The sequence below is a fragment of the Catharus ustulatus genome, chromosome 17, assembly GCF_009819885.2.
Source record: "Catharus ustulatus isolate bCatUst1 chromosome 17, bCatUst1.pri.v2, whole genome shotgun sequence".
In the NCBI taxonomy this organism is placed as follows: domain Eukaryota; kingdom Metazoa; phylum Chordata; class Aves; order Passeriformes; family Turdidae; genus Catharus; species Catharus ustulatus.
Genome location: NC_046237.1, coordinates 12,686,527 through 12,706,042, shown reverse-complemented (window position 1 = coordinate 12,706,042; position 19,516 = coordinate 12,686,527). Strand labels below are relative to the sequence as shown.

At 50.8% G+C, this 19,516-nt stretch overlaps 1 protein-coding gene across 1 annotated transcript in view; it reads right to left on the bottom strand.

The window, feature by feature from the left end:
* TOX2 (TOX high mobility group box family member 2) overlaps positions 1 to 19,516 on the bottom strand; it is a 153,958-nt gene that overhangs the window by 53,972 nt on the left and 80,470 nt on the right. The window contains exon 3 of the mRNA XM_033074890.1: positions 10,254 to 10,499. Coding sequence (XP_032930781.1) covers positions 10,254 to 10,499 — 246 coding nt within the window. The remainder of the gene's footprint in view (positions 1 to 10,253; positions 10,500 to 19,516) is intronic.

Sequence of the window (19,516 nt, the reverse complement as noted above, 5' to 3'; positions counted from 1 at the left end):
ACAGGCATTACGCACATAAAGCAGACTTCTTATTATCAACATGGCAGAGGAGACAAAAAAATGACAGGAATAAATCTTAGGTTTTATGCCGGCGAGACGTTCTGCAGAGTAAGTGACATTTCTCAGCAATACAAATTGTACATTAAAAGATAATTTCCAGAACATGATCCCAGCTCTGGAGCACAGCACCATTACCCACAGTAATATCTCAGCTGTGCTGTACAAGTGCTGGGTTCGGGCTGTGTTTGGCACCACGGCTGCGTCAGGGCTTGTGAGGAGGCTTTGGAGTGATTAAGTTTAGTGCACACACGAGAGGCAGTTCCTTGGCGTGCTGTCAGCACGGTGTAATTGATATTTTAATTACACACACGCTGCTCAGAGCAAGCCTCCTCCTCCTCCTCCTCCTCCCTGGCCTTAGCAAACCGCGCTCATCCCAGCTCCACGCGAGTTTGCTTAAGCGGGGGCTCAAGTGCACTCGGGGCTATTGAAAGTGCTGTAAAAGCAAAGCAAATTGTGGCACAGAAGGAGCAAGAGGGACCCTCCCAGTCGGGATCTGCCTCCCCTCTGGAGGATTGTATGGCTGATAAGGAGATTTTCCCACGAGGCTTATCAGAGAGACACAGTGACCAACTCAAGGGGAGCAAAAGAAAGTTTAGGAGGATGAATTTTTGTGGAATAGTTAAAAGGAGGAATGCAAACAGTGAAGAAGAGATGCTGGTCCATTGAGAGCAGCAGGTACAGCTCAGGATGGGACCTGCTGCCTCCCGGCCAAGAAATGAGTACAGGGAGACAAGCAGCCAGTTTGCAGCCTAGAACCAGAAGAGGCACAGAGACAATTCTGCAGCCACACATTGGTTCACTGAGCAGGGCCCTTCCTCCAGGTAGAATGAGGTGCTGTGGGTAAGAGCACATCTCAATGCTCTCTCCTGCACCCCCTGCTCTGGGACATAGACTCCTGGAATGGTTTGGGTTGGAAGGGATCTCCTGCTGAGGAGGAGTTCTCCTGCAGGGAGGTGGCTGTGATGGGTTTTCAGGAAAAAAGGCAGATTCCCATGTGAGAGTCCCACCCTGGCAGGTGGCAGTCACCCTCTGCCTGCTCAAGTGACACCTTGTCTTCTTCCTTTCCCTTGTTCAGGGAGAAATTCTTTCATTACCAAGCAAAGCCCACATCTGCTTTGCTTCTCAGCTGTCACAACAGCTCCCTTGTGTGAAAAGTGTATCATGACACCCTAGTTACTCACATCTCAGAAATGGGATAGCCATGGCTGAACCTAAAGACCAACCACACAACCATCCAGGTTCCTCAGGTTCCCTGCTCACAGGCTCAGTGCTCACAAGCTCTGCTGTTCTCTGAGCACTGGCAGAGCTGGGTCCTGAGAGGGACCCACATCACCCCAACCCTCCCACAGCAGCACCTGGCAAGGGACCATGCAGGGGCTGCCTCAGTCGTGTGTGAAGAGGGGCTGCTGCCCCACAGGGAACTCCTGCTGGTGTCCAGGATGACTGGAAACTCAGGGAGGACCTTTCCCACAGACCAGCACCTGTATTCAAAGAACTGTAGAATGGTTTGGGTTGGAATGGACCTTTAAAGGTCATCCAGTCCGACCCCCTGTGCCATGGGCAGGGACAGCTTTCAGTATCCTAGGCTGCTCCAAGCCCCATCCAGCCTGGCCTTGGACACTGCCAGGGATCCAGGGGCTGACACAGCCACTCTGGGCACCCTGTGCAGGACCTGCCCGTCCTCACTGTAAAAAACTTCTTCCTTCTATCTAATTTAAACCGTCAGTTTGAAACCTTACCCACCAGTCCTGCTGCTACAAGCCCTGACAAAAAGTCTATCCCCATATTTTTATAGACCCCTTTAGGCCCTGGAAGGGGCTCTGAGGTGTCCCTGGAACCTTCTCTTTTCCAGGTGAGCACCCCCAGCTCTGCCAGCCCTTCAGAGCAGAGGGGCTCCAGCCCTTGGAGCATCTCTGGTGCCTCCTCTGGATCTCTTCAGCAGCTCCAGCTCCCCCCTGTGCTGGCCCAGGGCTGGGGCAGCTCTGCAGGTGAGGTCTCACCTGAGTGGGGCAGAGGGGCAGAATCTGCCCTCCCCTGCTGCCCACACTGGGGCTCAGCCCAGGGCTTGGGGTGTCCCTGGGCACACTCACATGTGGAGCTCTCACCCACCAGCACCCCCAGGTCCTTCTCCCAGGGCTGTTTGTGATCTGTTCATCCCCAGCCTTGCTATTCCCAGAGGGATCCATGCCCGTTCTGCCCACAGGGAGCAGCTCTGCACTTTCACCCCCAGCACCAGCAGTCACTCCTGCTCTCCCTGAGCACACACAGCCCAGCCACAGCACCTACAAACTCAGAAAACACCTCTCCACACAAGCCCCTCCCTCTGAGAAAGCAAGTTCTGAACACACACAAGAACAATTTACTCTTTGATTGGGGATCTTGTCTCCCAGCTTCCGACCTGGAGCGAAATTTTATGACCAAGCCCTCCAGCTTGGGGGGAGTGTGGAGGGAAGGGGCTTCCAAGTGAAAATGCCAACAGATACTCAGAGCCAGGAGCATGTGTGAGTGTTGCTAAATTAAGCTCACAAGTAGGTGGGGCAAATGCCTTAAACGAGTTTGTGAAGGTAAAATAATGTTCATTAAAAATAGAAAAACAACTGAAAAAATATCCTTTGTATTCAACTTCACACTCGTACATCATAATGTTCCAGTAAAAGCCCATTTTCCCTTGAGATAATAAAAGAATTGAATTTTTCCTTATCGGTCATCTATTTTTCTAGCTAAAGCTATTACTCCCTCTCTGTGGTTGCCAGGCAACAAGAAATATTAATAGCAGCTTTTATTAGCTTAGCTTTAGCAGTGGAGTACCAGAATGAGAAAATGGAAAACATAAATGTGTTACATAAATCTTTCAACCTTTCAGGGTTTGTGTTAGTCTCTGTTTTCATAATGATTTATTGAAGTGATGGTTCATTTATGAGAAAAAGGAGTGTGAAATAAGAAAACGGAACATTACCCTGAAGGACTGTTTGAAAATAAATAATTATAGGAGGTGAAGAAAAGCTGTTTAAAACCATTTTTCTGAGTTTTATAAAATTTAAAAAGACATATTTCTTTCATTTATTGCCTCTGAGAAAAACACTAGCAGGGAATTGCAAACCGGGCTCTGCTTAATACAAAGAACCCTTCATGTAGGGTTGTGCTATTACTATTTTCCACCTCATGTTTGGGAGTTCAATTTTTAAATACTGAACCATTAATAAGCAGAAAGCTGAATTAGTCAAAACCTTAAAGCTCACACCACAGAATTGAAAAACTTGCAATTTTGAAACAAGGGGAACTCAGGGAAGTTTTTGCTGCCGGTGACCCAACACTGCTCTTGTTGGTTTGTTTATTTAGAAAGGCTCTTCTGAAGAGCAGGAACTTGCTTTGAAGGGCAATGCTGCCTGGGATACACTGCACTGGGATATGGATTATTTCAAATAACTTCTTTTAGCAGGCAGTGACTCAAAATTATTGAAATATTGATTCATTGGAAGTATTTGCCCACAGCATGTGAACTGCTCTGCCTGCTGGGATCATGGATTTCCAGCAGCCTGGAGGAAAGACTGGCTCAGCTTACTTGGGCTTTGTGACAATATTTAATTGACATTAGGAGTTTTTTACAATGAGATTGGTAAAATCTGCCACAGGTTGCTCAGAGCAGTTGTGGCATCCCTGGCAGTGTCCCAGGCCAGCTTGGATGTGGTTTGGAGCAATCTGTGTTCTGGCCTTGCAATCCTGCTGCAGGACAGCCTCACTGGAGCCCTGGTGAGCACTGAGCTTGTCCTTGGACTCTGCAGCATCCATGCACATCCCAGCTCCAGGAAAGGGCTGCTTTTCCTCCCCATTTCTCACATGGGACACAGGGAGGCTGCTGTTTGTTTTACTGCTCTCCTCTCTGCTCCACACCAAAGCCCTGCTGTGTTGGAAGCACCTCGGCAAAGTCAGCTGCAAACTTCTGGAATTTCATGGTGGCACTCACCTTTCTTCTACAATTCACCCCCATTTACCATTTCACTCTCTCACCTCGACCTAAACAGGTTCCACAGCTCACTGGAAATGTGACATTTTACACCATGGACGTTCTTTTTGCCTTGAAGGCTTTTAAATATTTTCCAAATAATTCCGTTCCACTCAACAAACTGAAACAAAACCTTTCAGGCTGTGGCTGAAGCCTTGCACCTTGCACCAGCTTGCTGTGAGCACAAAAAAGTCACCCCAGTGGGCTGGAGGGCTCTGGGCAGTGCTGCCCCACAGTTTTGGGGTCCTGGAGCAGGGCTGAGGGCTCTGGGCAGTGCTGCCCCACAGTTTTGGGATTGTGGAGCAGGGCTAAGGGCTCTGGGCAGTGCTGTCCCACAGTTTTGGGGTTGTGGAGCAGTGCAGAGGGCTCTGGGCAGTGCTGTCTCACAGTTTTGGGGCCCTGGCTCCCCCAGCCCTGCCCCACCTGCTAAGCAGAGGCACCCCCAGCCCTCCTGGCTGCTCTCCAATATTTCTGGAAACACGTTTGTGCTGCGTTGGACATTCCTGGGCTCTGACCTTGATTGCCCTCTGTTTCTGTCAAAAATGTTCTGCCAAATCCACTCTGAAATCTCATTTATTCCCAGTAGCTCCTTAACCCAGCAGGCACCACCTCCCCACTGATCCACAGAACATCTCTGCCCCTCCCCTGCTTTCCCCACAGCCCAAATCCCAGCCCCAGTGTGATCCCAGCCCAGCAGGACTCCTTGTGCATCCCTGGGAGGCTCAGTTGCTGCTGGGATGTTCACAGTGGGCAAAATTATTCTCTTCCCAAGGAAAACATGTTTTTTCCCTCTTTGATTACTTTTCCCTAATTACTCCCATTTCTCAGTGACACTCTCATCTCTCCAGTTTTCTTTCCCTCCTGCCATTCCTCCTCTTTCCCTTCCTTTTTTCTCATAGAAAAAGAGAGATCACTAGAAGAGAAAAATCCACTGCAATAAGAATTTTCTGTTTGTTTCTTGTCATCAACAGAAAAAATAACAAAGCTTCCCCAAAGCAGCCAGCTCTGCCTCCTCCCCAGCCCTGCCACACCCCCTCCAGCAGTTCACACATCAGTCCTGTGCCATCTCTTCCTGCTCTTGTCCATCCATCCCTGCTCTGCAGCTCCCTGCATCCCAATCAGGGATTGAAAACTCCCTTAACTTCTAAAAACTCATGGGTTTGGGGAAAAAAGGGGAAATGAAGTGACAGAAAGAGCAGTGAAGAGCCATGACATGGAAATGTGGAGGTCCAAGTGTGAGAGGGGTGCTGTGGAGTGTGCTGCTGAAGGCATGAGGAAACAGGAGTGATGCTGGGTTTGGGGCTTCCCATCAGGGCTCAAACAAGGATCTCCATCTGACAGCCCATGGGTCAGCTGGAGCCAGCAGCAGGGGCTGGCACACAGCAAATCCACCTTCACTCCCCAGCTCCACCCTGCCATGGGAATTTCTGTGCTGATTAAACTGCCTCTGAGCTGATCACCTGCACGATGGGGGCAGTAGGGCATCCCTTGAGAGGCACTGGGAGGTTTAATGCAGTCTGAGGATGATGTCAGGACATCCCAGCATAAGAGACACGTGGGACAGCAATTTGCAGCTGGATTTCCTTTATTCACTTCTGAGCTCTCAGGAGAAAATGCCAATCCTATGGCTCTTGGTGAGTCCTGGCTCATATTGTATCAGCAGTTAGAGAGTTGTTCTTTTTTTTTTTAATTTTTGACTTAAAAAATCCTAAGGATCAAGTTACATTTTTAGAGCAAAAGTCTGACCAATGACTAAACATTTTACCATGAGCTGCTTGCTGTTTCTCATTGTATTCAAATATACAGACATGGCAACCAAGGTAGCTGTGTATGCAAAGTCCCATGTGAGCTGCAGCAAAGAGCAGCAGGGAGGAGAGAGGCTCCAGCTCCAGCATTTGCATGAGCAGTGCTGGTCCTGGAATAAACCCAAAACCTCTGCACACTGAGCCAGCTCCTCCAAGCTCTGTGCAGGCAAGGCTCACTCCCAGACTGGGTGAAATAATCCCTCTCTTTCTGGAAGTGCTGGCAAACAAGCCCCAGAATGGTTTGGGTTGGAAGGGACCTTAAAGATCATATCTTTCCAACCCCTGCCATGGGCAGAGACACCTTCCACTGTCCCAGGTGCTCCAAGCCCTGTCCAGCCTGGCCTTGGGCACTGCCAGGGATCCAGGGGCAGCCACAGCTGCTCTGGGCACCCTGTGCCAGGGCATCAGCACCCTCTCAGGGAACAATTCCTTCTCAATATTCCACCCATCCCTGCCCTCAGGGATTCCCTGTGTCCTGCACCATTCCCTGTGTCCTGTCCCTCCATCCCTTGTCCCCAATCTCTCTCCAGCTCTCCTGGAGCCCCTGTAGGCACTGCAAGGTGCTATTAAATATTAACCAGATGAGTTTCAAGTGTTCTTTCTCTCCAGGATTCTTCTGTGCCCTGATGTGCCTGTGCTGCTCCCCTCAGCACCCCCAGGAGCTGCAGGTGTGCTCTGGGACCAGCTCTGCCCTCCTGGGCTGGTGCTGCAGGAAAGGGAGACCTGATTCCCCACCAAAGTGACAGAAGATGTTAGTCTTCAATGTTAGTGATGGGAGGGTAAGGCAGGATTTAATTCTGATTAAAGCTCCCTCCCTTGATCCCTTTGCTGCTGGGACCTCTGAAGATGTATCACAGCTCCAAGGGTTTCCAAAACTGAACAGCTCCAGTTCACTCTCAGCTGGGAAATTCAGGGTTCACTGGACTTTTTTTTAATTTTCGTGGTAAGGGGCAAACAAATCTTAATCTCTCTATTTTACATTTACAGCCCACTAAGTCCCCCTCTTATCTTCTCTGGATCAGCCCTGATTTATCATCACCGTGCTCCATTTGTAAAACAGTACCATAAAGTAAGAAAGAGAACATTTCCCAAGGACTACTCCAAAATAAATTATTTCAGACACAGAGAAGCTGCTTAATAAATCCCCCTCTGCTTTTTTTCTTTAGGTATTTTAGAAAGTGATTTATAAGTGCAATATCACCTCTCAAAAATGAGACAATCAACACAGGATAAAATTATCATGTTATGAAAATAGGGGTCAGGCAAAGGGGCTGTGCCTTAAATTAAACCAGGGAAAAAATATTTCATCTGAAATTGACTCTTTCTGTCTCAGAAATGAATGTTTTAATCACCTAAGAACCTAAAAGGTAACACAGAGCCCTAAGTAATATTTAATTCCATAGAAATATGCCTCTGTTCAATATTGATGGGCAGAACATGATATTTCTCTTAAACACACTAACAATGAAACTCAGATACTCATCAGCACTTCAGAAAGCCTTGGGATTTTCCTAGACTAAGAGATAATATCCCATTTAAATATTTAAATATCACTACCTTTCAGGCCCTTATCTATTGAAGCAATCAACACTAGGCAGGGCCAGGCTCCCAGCCATGTTCTTTAAGTAAAATTAACTCTGTTTGATATCAGTGTCATTCAAAATCAATGCTCTTAGAGAGAAACAATGCTGAAACCCAACTGCTGGGCTAAAGCTGCTAAAGAGGAAAACAGTGTTAACAGCAGCACTATTAATTCAATATCACTGTCAAAATCAAGTCACAACCTTTCCTCAGTGCTGCTGATGCAGAAGCATCATAAGCTCTAATTAGCCCTGGAGTTTCTTCCCAGAGCTTCACTTTACTTCATTATCCTTGCCTTGTTTATCCCTGCACGAGTCATTTGAAACTTTGCAAGGTATCCCCTTCCCACGGCAGGCAACAGGAGGCTGGGAGTGCAGGGAGGGATCCTGTTCCCCCTGCGATCCATAGGAGAGCCTCCCCTTCAGGGAGCATCCGTGCTCCTCCTGCTGGTGCCACCAGGGCCACCCTGGCAGTGGGACAGGGGTGACAGGGAGCAAGAGAAAGGACACAGGGCTGGCCACCTTGCCATGGGGATGGGCACATGCACTTTGCTTAGTTCAGGGAGTGAAGCTGCTTTGGTTTTGCCTTTTGTTCTGATGCCTTGGAGTTTAGCTTTTATATTTTTCAGGGTTTCTGCTGCTTAGTGTGTAACTCTGAAACTTCACATTAGGTGTCAGTGAGTTCTCTTCACAGGGCAGTGACAAAACAATCCCTTTCTAGATGGAGAATCAAGGACAACCAGCACCCAAAAATCAGAAACAGCAGCGAGGGAAAGGGGGCAAGGCAGGGGCTGAGACTGCACAGCCTGGGGCTGTGGTTGGACAATTGACCCCAATGTGTAGAGGAACTAAAACTTATAAAAGTGTAAAACTCGACCAGGATCCATCTGGGATTTGATTTGGGTGCAGCCCCAGCCAGGCTCTTGCACTGGCCAAGGTGAATCCTTTCAATAAATTCCTGTTTTATTCCTTTTGCTCTGTCTGGTCTCTGTTCCAGGTCAGCCTTTCCAGGCAAAGTTCTTTTACTTGTTCTCTTGTGTATTCTTCACACATATATTTGTAACGGCCAGGGCGAGGAAACGCGGCGGCGGTGCAGACGGGAGGGGGCGGCCGGCGAGCCCGGCGGAGGGGCTAGGGAAGGCGGCGCGCCGCGGCCGGCGAGCCCGGCGGCGGGGCTAGGGAAGGCGGCGCGCCGCGGCCGGCGAGCCCGGCGGCGGGGCTAGGGAAGGCGGCGCGGCCGGCGAGCCCGGCGGCGGGGCTAGGGAACGCGGCGCGCCGCGGCCGGCGAGCCCGGCGGCGGGGCTAGGGAACGCGCCGCGGCCGGCGAGCCCGGCGGCGGGGCTAGGGAAGGCGGCGCGGCCGGCGAGCCCGCCGGCGGGGCTAGGGAAGGCGGCGCGCCGCGGCCGGCGAGCCCGCCGGCGGTGCTAGGGAACGCGCCGCGGCCGGCGAGCCCGGCGGCGGGGCTAGGGAAGGCGGCGCGCCGCGGCCGGCGAGCCCGGCGGCGGGGCTAGGGAAGGCGGCGCGGCCGGCGAGCCCGGCGGCGGGGCTAGGGAAGGTGGCGCGCCGCGGCCGGCGAGCCCGCCGGCGGGGCTAGGGAAGGCGGCGCGCCGCGGCCGGCGAGCCCGCCGGCGGTGCTAGGGAACGCGCCGCGGCCGGCGAGCCCGGCGGCGGGGCTAGGGAAGGCGGCGCGCCGCGGCCGGCGAGCCCGCCGGCGGTGCTAGGGAACGCGGCGCGCCGCGGCCGGCGAGCCGGGCGGCGGGGCTAGGGAACGCGGCGCGCCGCGGCCGGCGAGCCCGCCGGCGGGGCTAGGGAACGCGGCGCGCCGCGGCCGGCGAGCCCGCCGGCGGTGCTAGGGAACGCGCCGCGGCCGGCGAGCCCGGCGGCGGGGCTAGGGAACGCGGCAGCGGGGCGGTGCTGACGGGAGAGGGGGGCCAGCGAGCCCGGCGGCGGCGGCAGTACCACCCGGCCAGCCCCGCCGAGCCGTGGCGCTGAGCTGGGCCACCCGGCCCCGTCGGCAACCATGAGCGGGCCGAGCCTGCCTGGCCCCGCCCCGAGCCAGTAAACTGTTATCTATTATATTAGTGGCTAGTTTTCCCAGTACCTTTTCCATGGCCTTTCCCTAAACAGAAAGACAAAACCAATTCCAGAGCTCCAAGCCGGGGGGATACAAGACCCCTGTGCTACCTTGGCTCTTCCTGGGTACCAAGGCTGAGAACAACTCTGAGATACATCCCATGGACAAAGCACAGCCAGTGCTGAAGGGGGACTCCAGAGAAGGGGCTTGACCTAGGGAGGAATTACATCACCACTTGTCCTCCTCATTGGTTCTCTTTATTGATTGTGCTAATTTCATAAAACCTGTAAAATATACTCACCCCTGGGCAGGGGGTGGCTTTTGTGGACATCTTTCCATAACTGCCCCTGAAGGCCTCCAAATAAACATCCACTTTTGGGAGGTTATGACCTCACAATTCTTCAGAGAGACCCCCAACTCATTAACTCCAACACTTTTATATTACCTCCTTATACAATGGTCTTGAGCTTCATTTCCAGGTTGGGAAAAAAGGCAACAGGAGGATGTTCCACACAGGGGGGAAAAGCTCTTTGCCCTGATCCTGAGAGGTTAATGGGGCTCAGGAGGACACCAAGCTGAGAATGAAACTGCTGCCATGAGCACAGTGACCACGCTCTGCCAACACACCCCAGCTCATCCCAACCCTGACAGCAAACAGCTCATCACCAACACCCTCCCTGCAAACACAGAGGGGTTTGGGTGACGGGGAGAGAGAGGGGCTCAGCACTGACCGTGGGGAGCTGGCTGGAGAGCAGGTGCCCATCCTGACTCAACATGTTGGAGACCATGATGGCTGGCAGGTCCATGTTCTGGTAGGGGTAGGCTGGGATCAGGCTGTTCGGAGGGAGGCTGTGGCACAGCGAGTGGTATCCAGCTTCGTGGTCCACCAGGTGCAGGAGGGACGGGTCGGGGAGGTTGGGAGGAGTTATGGGAGGGATCTCGTAGTCCTCGTTGTTCTCATTCTGACTGCTGTACGTCTGAAACACCAAAGAGACAGTTTGCAACGTGTCACTGCCTTGCTGCTTCAGCAAAGAAAAAGGATTATTTCTCTAAGAAACACAGATTCTGGTGGAGAGGGGTTTGTTGTAATAAAAAAGGCCCCTCCAGTCCTGCACACCAGGTTGTAATGATGTAGGAGGCAGGGTGGGAGTGTGGGAGCACTGCACCATCCATCAGGAACACACCACAGAGCCACCTGAGGCATTCCCTTGCTCCCCTCTCCTTCACATCCTGCTCATCTTTGAGTCCCAAAAACCTCAGCAGAAATTTCTGAAACACTAATCTCAGAGAAATTAGGATTTTAGTTAAAAGTTAGAAGAAACTGGGCTTGAGATAGTTACCTGAAACTTCAATAATTGATTGCCTGTCAATTTATGTTTGCTTAGCTGTGCTTGCAATGGGAAAGGATGAAACTGGTAGGTAGGTCCAATGAACACAAACAATTGCAACCAGAAACTCATTCTTTGCAAAACTGGAGTTGCCCCAAAAGCCATTTGTATTGTCATTGATAGAAAAAGTTGAGAGTTCAGGGCGAGGAAGACTCGCCTTATTTCCTCCTTTTAAGACCCCTCCCCACAAAAACGACCCCAGACTCAATTCAAGAAGCCAACCACGCTGTAATTGCCATTCCAGCTAATTACCATGGGAAGCAGGGATGGGAGGGGCTGGTATTATCAATATGTATTTGTTTGAACCTTTTGTCAATAAATAGACTCTGTGATCACCTGTGATTTTGCAGTGTGTATTAGGGGGTTACCTGACACTGCTGCCCAATGCTGAATAAACATTCACTTTCTAACTTTAAACTGTTAGAGAGTCTTTTGTCCATCACAGTTGAGTATCAGTACTAGACCAATACTCATATTTTAGTAAATCACTTCCACACCTGGCCCACAGCCATGGAAGGGCACAGCTGTTTCTGCTGCCCTGAGAGGTCAAAGTCTCTCTCTGGGCACCCATCTCAGCTCTCAACCTACAGCTGGGATTTTTGTGAGAATTACAGCTGTAGAAATAACAGTAACTTGGGAGCAAAATTCACAGAATTATGGAACAGTTTGGGTTACAAGGGACCTTAAAGCCCATCCAGTGCCACCCTCTGCCATGGCAGGGACACCTCCCACTGTCCCAGGCTGCTCCAAGCCCTGTCCAGCCTGGCCTTGGATCAGACATTGGATCCTTCCAGGGATCCAGGGGCAGCCACAGCTGCTCTGGGCACCCTGTGCCAGGGCCTGCCACACTCCAGTAAAGCATTTTCCCCTAATATCTGATCTAACCCTGCCCTCTGTCAGGTTAAAGCCATTCTCTCTCATCCTAACTCCCTGAGAATCCTCACAATCTCCAGCACAGAAGCTACAGCCAGGGAGGAGCTTTGCAAACAGAGCCATCACTTTTTAAAAACCTTTTAAAGAAAGCCTGCATGACTTCACCACACAGGGAGATTTGTCCTTCCTTATATCCCTCCCAAACTGAATCTGGAAAAGCATTCCCTCACCTCCCTGCTAACACTCCCTGGAGGTGACACGAACATGCAGAGATGTTGGAACTCTGTGTGCTCCCCATGCTTTCTCATGGCTTGTTTACTTCTAAGCATTCCCATTTATATAAAAATATCCTATTGCACCTGTGCAATCATTTTCACTTCAGACAAAACCGTTTTTTCTTCATAACGTGTGAATCTATCCAAAATTATTAATTACCAATGCAGAATATAATGAGTCTCTGGCAGAGGAGGCTTATTCTAAACATCTACTGTTTCACATATTATTATAGCATATGAAATTCTGATTAGCTATAGTATTACACACATGCTAAAGCTAAATTTCCCAGATCACCTAGTTTCATGGTTGGATTTGGACTTAATACTTGATTTAAGAGCAAAACCCCAGATGTTAAAAAAACAGTTAAGCACTGTAGGCTTTAATAATCCATTGTCCCAGAGCTCACCCCCAGATTCATGCTCTTCACCATTTCAGACTGTGGGGAGAAAGTCCAAAATAAAATAAAATAAAATAAAATAAAGCCTGTGTTTAACTGGAGTACAGAAGTCAGGGGGAGAGGCAGCAGGGAGCAAGGAGGAATCTGTGAATTGGTGAAAAGGCACCATGGACAGAACCATGGCTCTGTGGGGTGTCAGAGCAGGGGGTCCCTCCTGCCTCACCCCACAACTGGGGCTGGATGAGGCTCATCCTCTGCTAAGCTGAACCCTCCCACCTTCCCTCACCACTGCAGAAAGGAACAAGAAGAGATCTGACACAGCACAAGGACAGGATGGCATCCAGGAGCACCTGGACAGGCTGGACAAGTGTGGCCACAGGAACTTCTTGAGCTTCAGCAAGTCCAGGCTCAAGGAGCTGCTCTGTGCTGGGGTGATCCAGGCAGGAGGACAGACCAGGACAGGTAAATGTTGAGAACAGTGAGAGAAGAACTTGGGGATTCTGGTGCAGGAAAGGCTGGACAGGAGCCTGCCCTGTGTCCTGGCAGCCCAGAGCCCCCTATGTGCCAGGCTCACCCCCCAGCATGGGCAGCAGGACAGCAAGGGGACCCTGCCTCTCTGCTCCCTCCTGCACACCCCACCTTGGGGCTGCTGGAGGCCCCAAAGGAGAAGGACATGGAGCTGATGGAGTCCAGAGGAGGCCATGAAGATGCTCCAGGGGCTGGAGCCCCTCTGCTCTGGAGCCAGGCTGGGAGAGCTGGGGTTTTCCAGCCTGGAGAGGGCTCCAGGGAGAGCTCAGAGCCCCTTCCAGTGCCTAAAGAACTGGAAGCTCCAAGAACTGGAGAGAAAGGAAGAGGGGCAATGGCTTCACACTGAAAGAGGGCAGGGCTAGATGGGATTTTGGAAAGAATTCCTTCCCTGTGAGGCCTGGCACAGGGTGCCCAGAGCAGCTGTGGCTGCCCCTGGATCCCTGGAAGTGTCCAAGGCCAGGCTGGACATTGGGGCTGGGAGCAGCCTGGGACAGAGCCCACGACAGGGAATTGGAATCAGATGAGCCTTAAGGTCCCTTCCAGCCCAACCCCTTTGATGATTCTGTGATTCAAGAGCAGGTTCTGCATTTCTGACCCAAACCTTTATGTTTGCCTGAGATTCCCACTGGCTGTAAGGGAACAGGAGCACGACAGAAACACAAGAGAGAGCCTGGGCCATGACAGCTCTGTGCCCACTGTTACTGCTCAGGGAAAATTCAAGCCCAGCTGTTTTCCAGTCAGCTTCTGTCTATCATTGTTACAACATGGGGAAGGCTGAGGGGATGTACTGAAGGCAGACAGAGAGATCCCATTTAATTCATCTCGTAGCTAGGTTTCCATTTGGGCTCTGCTCCTCGAGGTACACCAATTCTTTCCCAGTTATTTAAAAGGATTTCTCTCCATGCTTTACAGAAAGGGATTTAAATAAATCATCACACAGCAAACTTGTTCCTCCAACTGGTTTATTTTGGTATCAGGTACATAAGCAAGTGGTTTTGCTGTACTCAACTAAATTATGTAAAACCCACTCAAAGTTTCCTAAAGCTCTCTTCAAAACTACGAGTCCCCTGTGTTGCTGCAGAGCAGCTCACCCAAGGGCTTTGAGGTGGTTTTATACAGAGTGCCAAAGCCCCAGCACCCTGCTCACCCCCAGGCACGTTTCTGCCTCTGTTCTATTCAACCCAGGGGGAAAAAAAGAGAAAAGAAAAAAAAGACCTGTTTAAATCACAAAGCTTTCCAAATAGCTACAGCGTTTTGCAGACGTATCAAAATTACAATCAAAGCTGTACACAATCAAAATCAGATTAGACAATATCCAATCAACATAATCAGAGCTGGCGCCTGCCAGCTTTCACACCCTGTCACTACCGAGCTTCCCAAAGCAAGCTGCCCTCACTCTACGTGTGTTTGAAATAGATGGTCACAGAGATAAGGAGGGGAGATGAGGCACACAGGCACTGGAAGGCTGGGAAAAGGGGTGATCTGGTGATTTATTGTCACACACAGTGCATTGGCGTGTCCTCAGTGACACCTCTGTCCCCACAAGGAGTGCTCTCACATGGAGTGCACAGAGCTGTGCCCTCAACCCCTCTGCAGCAACACCCCACGCTCCTCTCCACCACCATGTGGGCTCTGTGGCAGATTATATTTCCCATTCTTATGTTAATTTGAATGAAATTAAACAGCCAATTATACGTTTTAAGGATACATTACAAATTAGATTAGCGGGCTGCTCTGAAGCCATTCATCCCACCAGGACTCCGAGCGTGGAGCAGCTTGTGCTGCTGAATGGCTGCCCATTTACTGTGCACAAAAAAAGATCCAGGATTTTCCACTGTCAAACAGATGACAGTTGTTGTGATTACACATTATTCCTCTTCAAATTAAAACACTGAAATCAGCTGAAACAACAAGGCTCTTCTTGCTAAGCCTCTCGTGGCTGGTGCTGCTGGGCAGATGCTGCTTGGAGCAGGGAAGCCCTGCAGTGGGGTGGGGACACAGGATGGAGCCAGGCCCTGGCAGAGAGGGGACAGTGCCCCTCCTGTGAGTGCCCCCCTTGCCCTCAGCCCCACAGGTATCCCTGTGCACCAGCTATAGGGGTTGTGCAGGATCCAACTGCCCTGAGCACAGCCCCAGGGTTATCACAGAACCATCAAATAGTCTGGGAAGAGATCATTCCAAACCTCCTGCTATAGGCAGGGACACCTGCCACTATCCCAGGGTGCTCCAAGGCTCATCCAACCTGGCCTTGGACACTTCCAGGAGCAGCCACAGCTGCTCTGGGTATCCTGTGCCAGGCCTCAGCACCTCATAAACCTGTTACCACCCCATGCTTGCAGAGGATGGCATTGCAGAAGGCACAACCAAGCTCCAACAGCAGCAAAATTGTATTTTAAAACAATTTTTCCATCTTGAAATCGAAGTGTGAGCAGGGGTCCCTGCACCATCTCCATGCAGCTGCAGATTCAGGGTCAGAAGAACAGAGGACTGGAGGGGAGGTGATGTGGGAAGGTTGTAATGGGGAGAAAGGCTCTGGTTCCTGGCAAGGTGACACCCAGGCCATGTCCAGGACCAGGAGGAGTGAGAGCAGGTAACTGGCTGCTCCCTCCCAGCTCACAGCACGGGGCTGGGGACACATTATTCAGAATCATTGGAGAGGAAAGGCAGAATTCCTGGAGCCCTTGCAAGAGCAGGGGCTGGTCTGCACTGCCTGGCCCCATTGCTGAGCTGCCAAAAGCACCTGCAGGTCTTGGGGACACCCCAGTGTGTCTCCTGCCAATGCTGCTCCCCACCACGGGGACATGCCAAGACCTCCCAGACTTGCTGTATTCCCTGGTGCTTTTCAGGAGAGGGAGACAGAGATGGCAGGAGGCATCCCAGACCCCCAGCACCTGCTGAGAGGCTCTCAGGTGAGGCAGCTTTGGGGAGCTGTCAGTCAATGGCAGGTGGCAAACACAGCACATCTGTGGGCTATGGCTGGTGGGCACAGGACCCTCTGCCATGGACTCAAAGCCACCTTTGGTGTTGCTGCTGCTTCACCATTTGCTCCTGTGCTGCACCTCCACCTGGGCTGTAAATAAAGCCAAGCCCTGGCAAGCTCCCACCAGCCATCCCAAAGAACCTCCCTGAGCCTGGGGAGCATTCCCAGCACTGCAGCAAAGAGGAGGATGGGCCAAGGGACATGCAGATGTCTGAATGTCACACAGCTCTCAGCTGTGACTCAGCCATGGCCAAGCCATGTTCTAAAAGATTTTATAGATTCTCATGCAGGTGACTCAGCAGGGAGTGACAAGTGCTGAGCCTGTCTATAAATGATGCCTTTAGCTTCCTCCTGGAAGGGGAGGAAAGTGCTGTCCTCCTTTACAAAACACTGCACAGCCAGGCAGCACCATCTCTGCCCTGCATGTTGGCATTAATCACAGAGGAGCTGGGAAACCATTCTCCTCCTTGGCACCATGGCAAATGTCCAGTGACCCCAATTCTCCACTGAGTCATGTTCTGTGTGATTATTCGTGAGGCTCCAGGAGCTGCAGCCAAGCATTGATTCAGAGAAATGTTCCTCACAGTGAGAAGGATAAAGATTTGTAGTATTATTGCAGGTAAATATTTGCCCTGTCAAAAAGCATTCAATAGTAAATGTGAGCCTGAGAGAGAACATTTGTTCTTGGGAAGGTACAAGGAAATAGGGAGGCTGCTGCAGTCTGTCCAGGTAACACAAACCACCATGGACTCTGTGCCAGCCCTCATCTAACTGGGCTTTTCCTAAAGCTGCAAAAGCTCAGTGACCCTCCTGACACTTCAGACATGAGATGGGTCTAAAGAGACCCAAACCAGCCTGGCAAGTCTGTAAAGTGAGGAAAACATTGATATTTGTGAGGCTGAGAGGTGCTACAGCTTGGGCTCCTGGTGTGCACAAGCAGCACATGGAGGTTGTGGGGTGCCCACACCATCCCAGGAGCAGGGATGGCAATTCCCCCAGCCCAATCCCAGGGTGAGGACAGCATCCCAGGGAGAGCACTCTCCCACCAGCATCAGCAGAGAAGGAGCTGCACACAAGCAGCCAGGTGGTGTTGGGGGTATCTCAATTTTTCCAAAGCTGGACAATGTGTCAGATGGAGTCAGTGGACAGAGAAGCACACAGATGGATGTGCCATACAGACACATTCCCTATTTTTTACACAATCTCAAAGACTCCCCACGTGCCACTGGTCACAGCAAGTGCAGGGAGTACCAGGCTGACAGAACACTTTTGAGAAAGAGTCCAAATCGAAGCTTCCTCAAGACCAGCTGCCCATATTTCCTCAGAAATCTTTGATGTCCTCTCCCACTGCACCCATGATTAACACAGGTACGATCCTATTAGCAAGAAGGGGATTTTGATAGGTTTCTCCAGCACAGAAACCAGAGGGTCTTTCTGCTCATCAGAAATGCCAGTTGAGGTGGCAGGAGAAAGTGGAAGTCACTTGGAACATTGCAAACTGCAGAGAAATGCTCTGGGGCCAGCAAGGGAAATGGATGTGTGCTTGCCAGGGGGGTGTCCCTTCCCTGAGCCCTTCTCCAGGCAGGGCTGGCAGAGGGCTCCTGCTCACACCCGTGATTCCCAAAGCCAAGGAGTGCAGCAGTGCTGATTTTCTGTGTCAGCAGCCCTGGGTCTGAGGAATGGAAATTGATTTGCCTCATCCTCACACACAGGGATCTGTGTGAATACCAGGGTCAATGAATTATGTGGGGAGAGGTGGATAAATACTGGAAAGAAGTATTTATTAACAGTCAGTCACATACAATCTACAAATTGTCTTTGAAGTGTTCCCAGCCCCTGCTACATTAATTTTCACATGCTCAGGTTTTTTACCAGGGGAATGCTGTTGAAAGGGGAAAAATGAGTTCTTCCATGAAAGAAATATGCCCTGGAAGTGTCTGCACAATATTCAGTAAGAGATTGGGGGCACAGCAGAGCAGCAGGGAACCTGTGGGAAAGTGGGACCTTCCTCCCTCTGTGTGTGCTCCTCTTCCATATCCAGAGTGGAGGGCTTTGAAACCATAGAATCACTGAATGGTTTGGGTTGGAAAGGACCTTAAAAATCATTCATCTCATTCCAAACCCCCTGACACAGGCAGGGACACCTTCCACTGTCCCAGGCTGCTCCAAGCCCTGTCCAGCCTGGCTTTGGACACTGCCAGGGATCCAGGGGCAGCCACAGCTGCTCTGGGCACCCTGTGCCAGGGCCTGCCCACCCTCACAGGGAACAATTCCCTCCCAGTATCCCATCCAGCCCTGCCCTCTGGCAGTGAAGCCATTCCCTGTGCTCTGTCCATCCCTCCCTTGTCCCCAGTCCCTCTCAGCTCTCCTGGAGCCCCTTTAGGCCCTGGAAGGAGCTCTGAGCTCTCCCTGGATCCTTCTCCTCTCCAGGTGAGCACCCCCAGCTCTCCCAGCCTGTCCCCAGAGCAAAGGTTATTCTCTTCAAAACCCCAAGCAAGTGCTGGTTGTCCCAAAGACCAAACCCACACCTCCCCACTCCCTGTTGGTCCCCAGTTCTCCCACTCTGTGGGCATTGCTCTGATTCAGACTCTACACTACAGCTGCAGCACAAATCCATTCCCAGCCCATTCCCAGCTCTTCTGGATGGCTTCACCTTTGAATCAGTGGGATGCTTATACCTTTAAACTTTACATGAGTTGACCTTCTCCCATCTCCTGTAGCTCCCATGCAGTCCAGGAGCCACAGCTCTTCCCAAAGCCTGGATGGTTTCAACCAAATGTGACCACTCAGAAATGTCTTTTTTCTACACTTTTTACAAATATGTGTGTTTCATAAAACCATTTATCCACAGAGGGTCCTAAAACATCCTTGCTTGTCTTTATCACCTTCGGTGTCCTTGGGAAGTTGCCACAGTGGCAGAGGGAAGGCTGTGATGTGGTGCTCAGCAGGATGGGGCTGTGGAGGGAACAACATCCACAGGGAACAGAAAATCTCAGTTCACACCAAAATAAAAAAAAAATAATTTGGAGGCTTGCATCCAATTCTGAATTTGGGGGAGGTTAGTTTACATGCTGCTAAGGCCAGAAACAACATTCTCAGGATCCTCTGGCCTCAACCTGCCTGTTGTGTGGGTGGGAAATGAAGAATAAGGTACCAATAATTTATAATTATCTGAAGGATGGAAAATCTCTGAGATTCAGCCTGGCCATTCTACTGCATCCCCTCCCACAGCACCACAAGCTCACAGTCAGGTTTGATATTGTCCAAGCTGCTCTTGACCTGCATCATGGCTTCCCAAAAAAAAAAAAAGCTAAAAATGAACAATTTATAGCAAAAGAAATCAGCCTTATTGTATGCTTTTTAAAATGCTCCCAACTCTTTCTCTCCCTCAATTTTTTTTTTAATCAGTATCTTATCCAGAACTGGAATCCTGTCAAGAATAGTGGATAGCAGAGAACTATAACTTCTTATTATGTGTATAGTGATTTTATGAATTCAGTGGGGAATGAAATGCAATTTTGTCAGACTTGTCTGTGTTCATAATGACCAAGT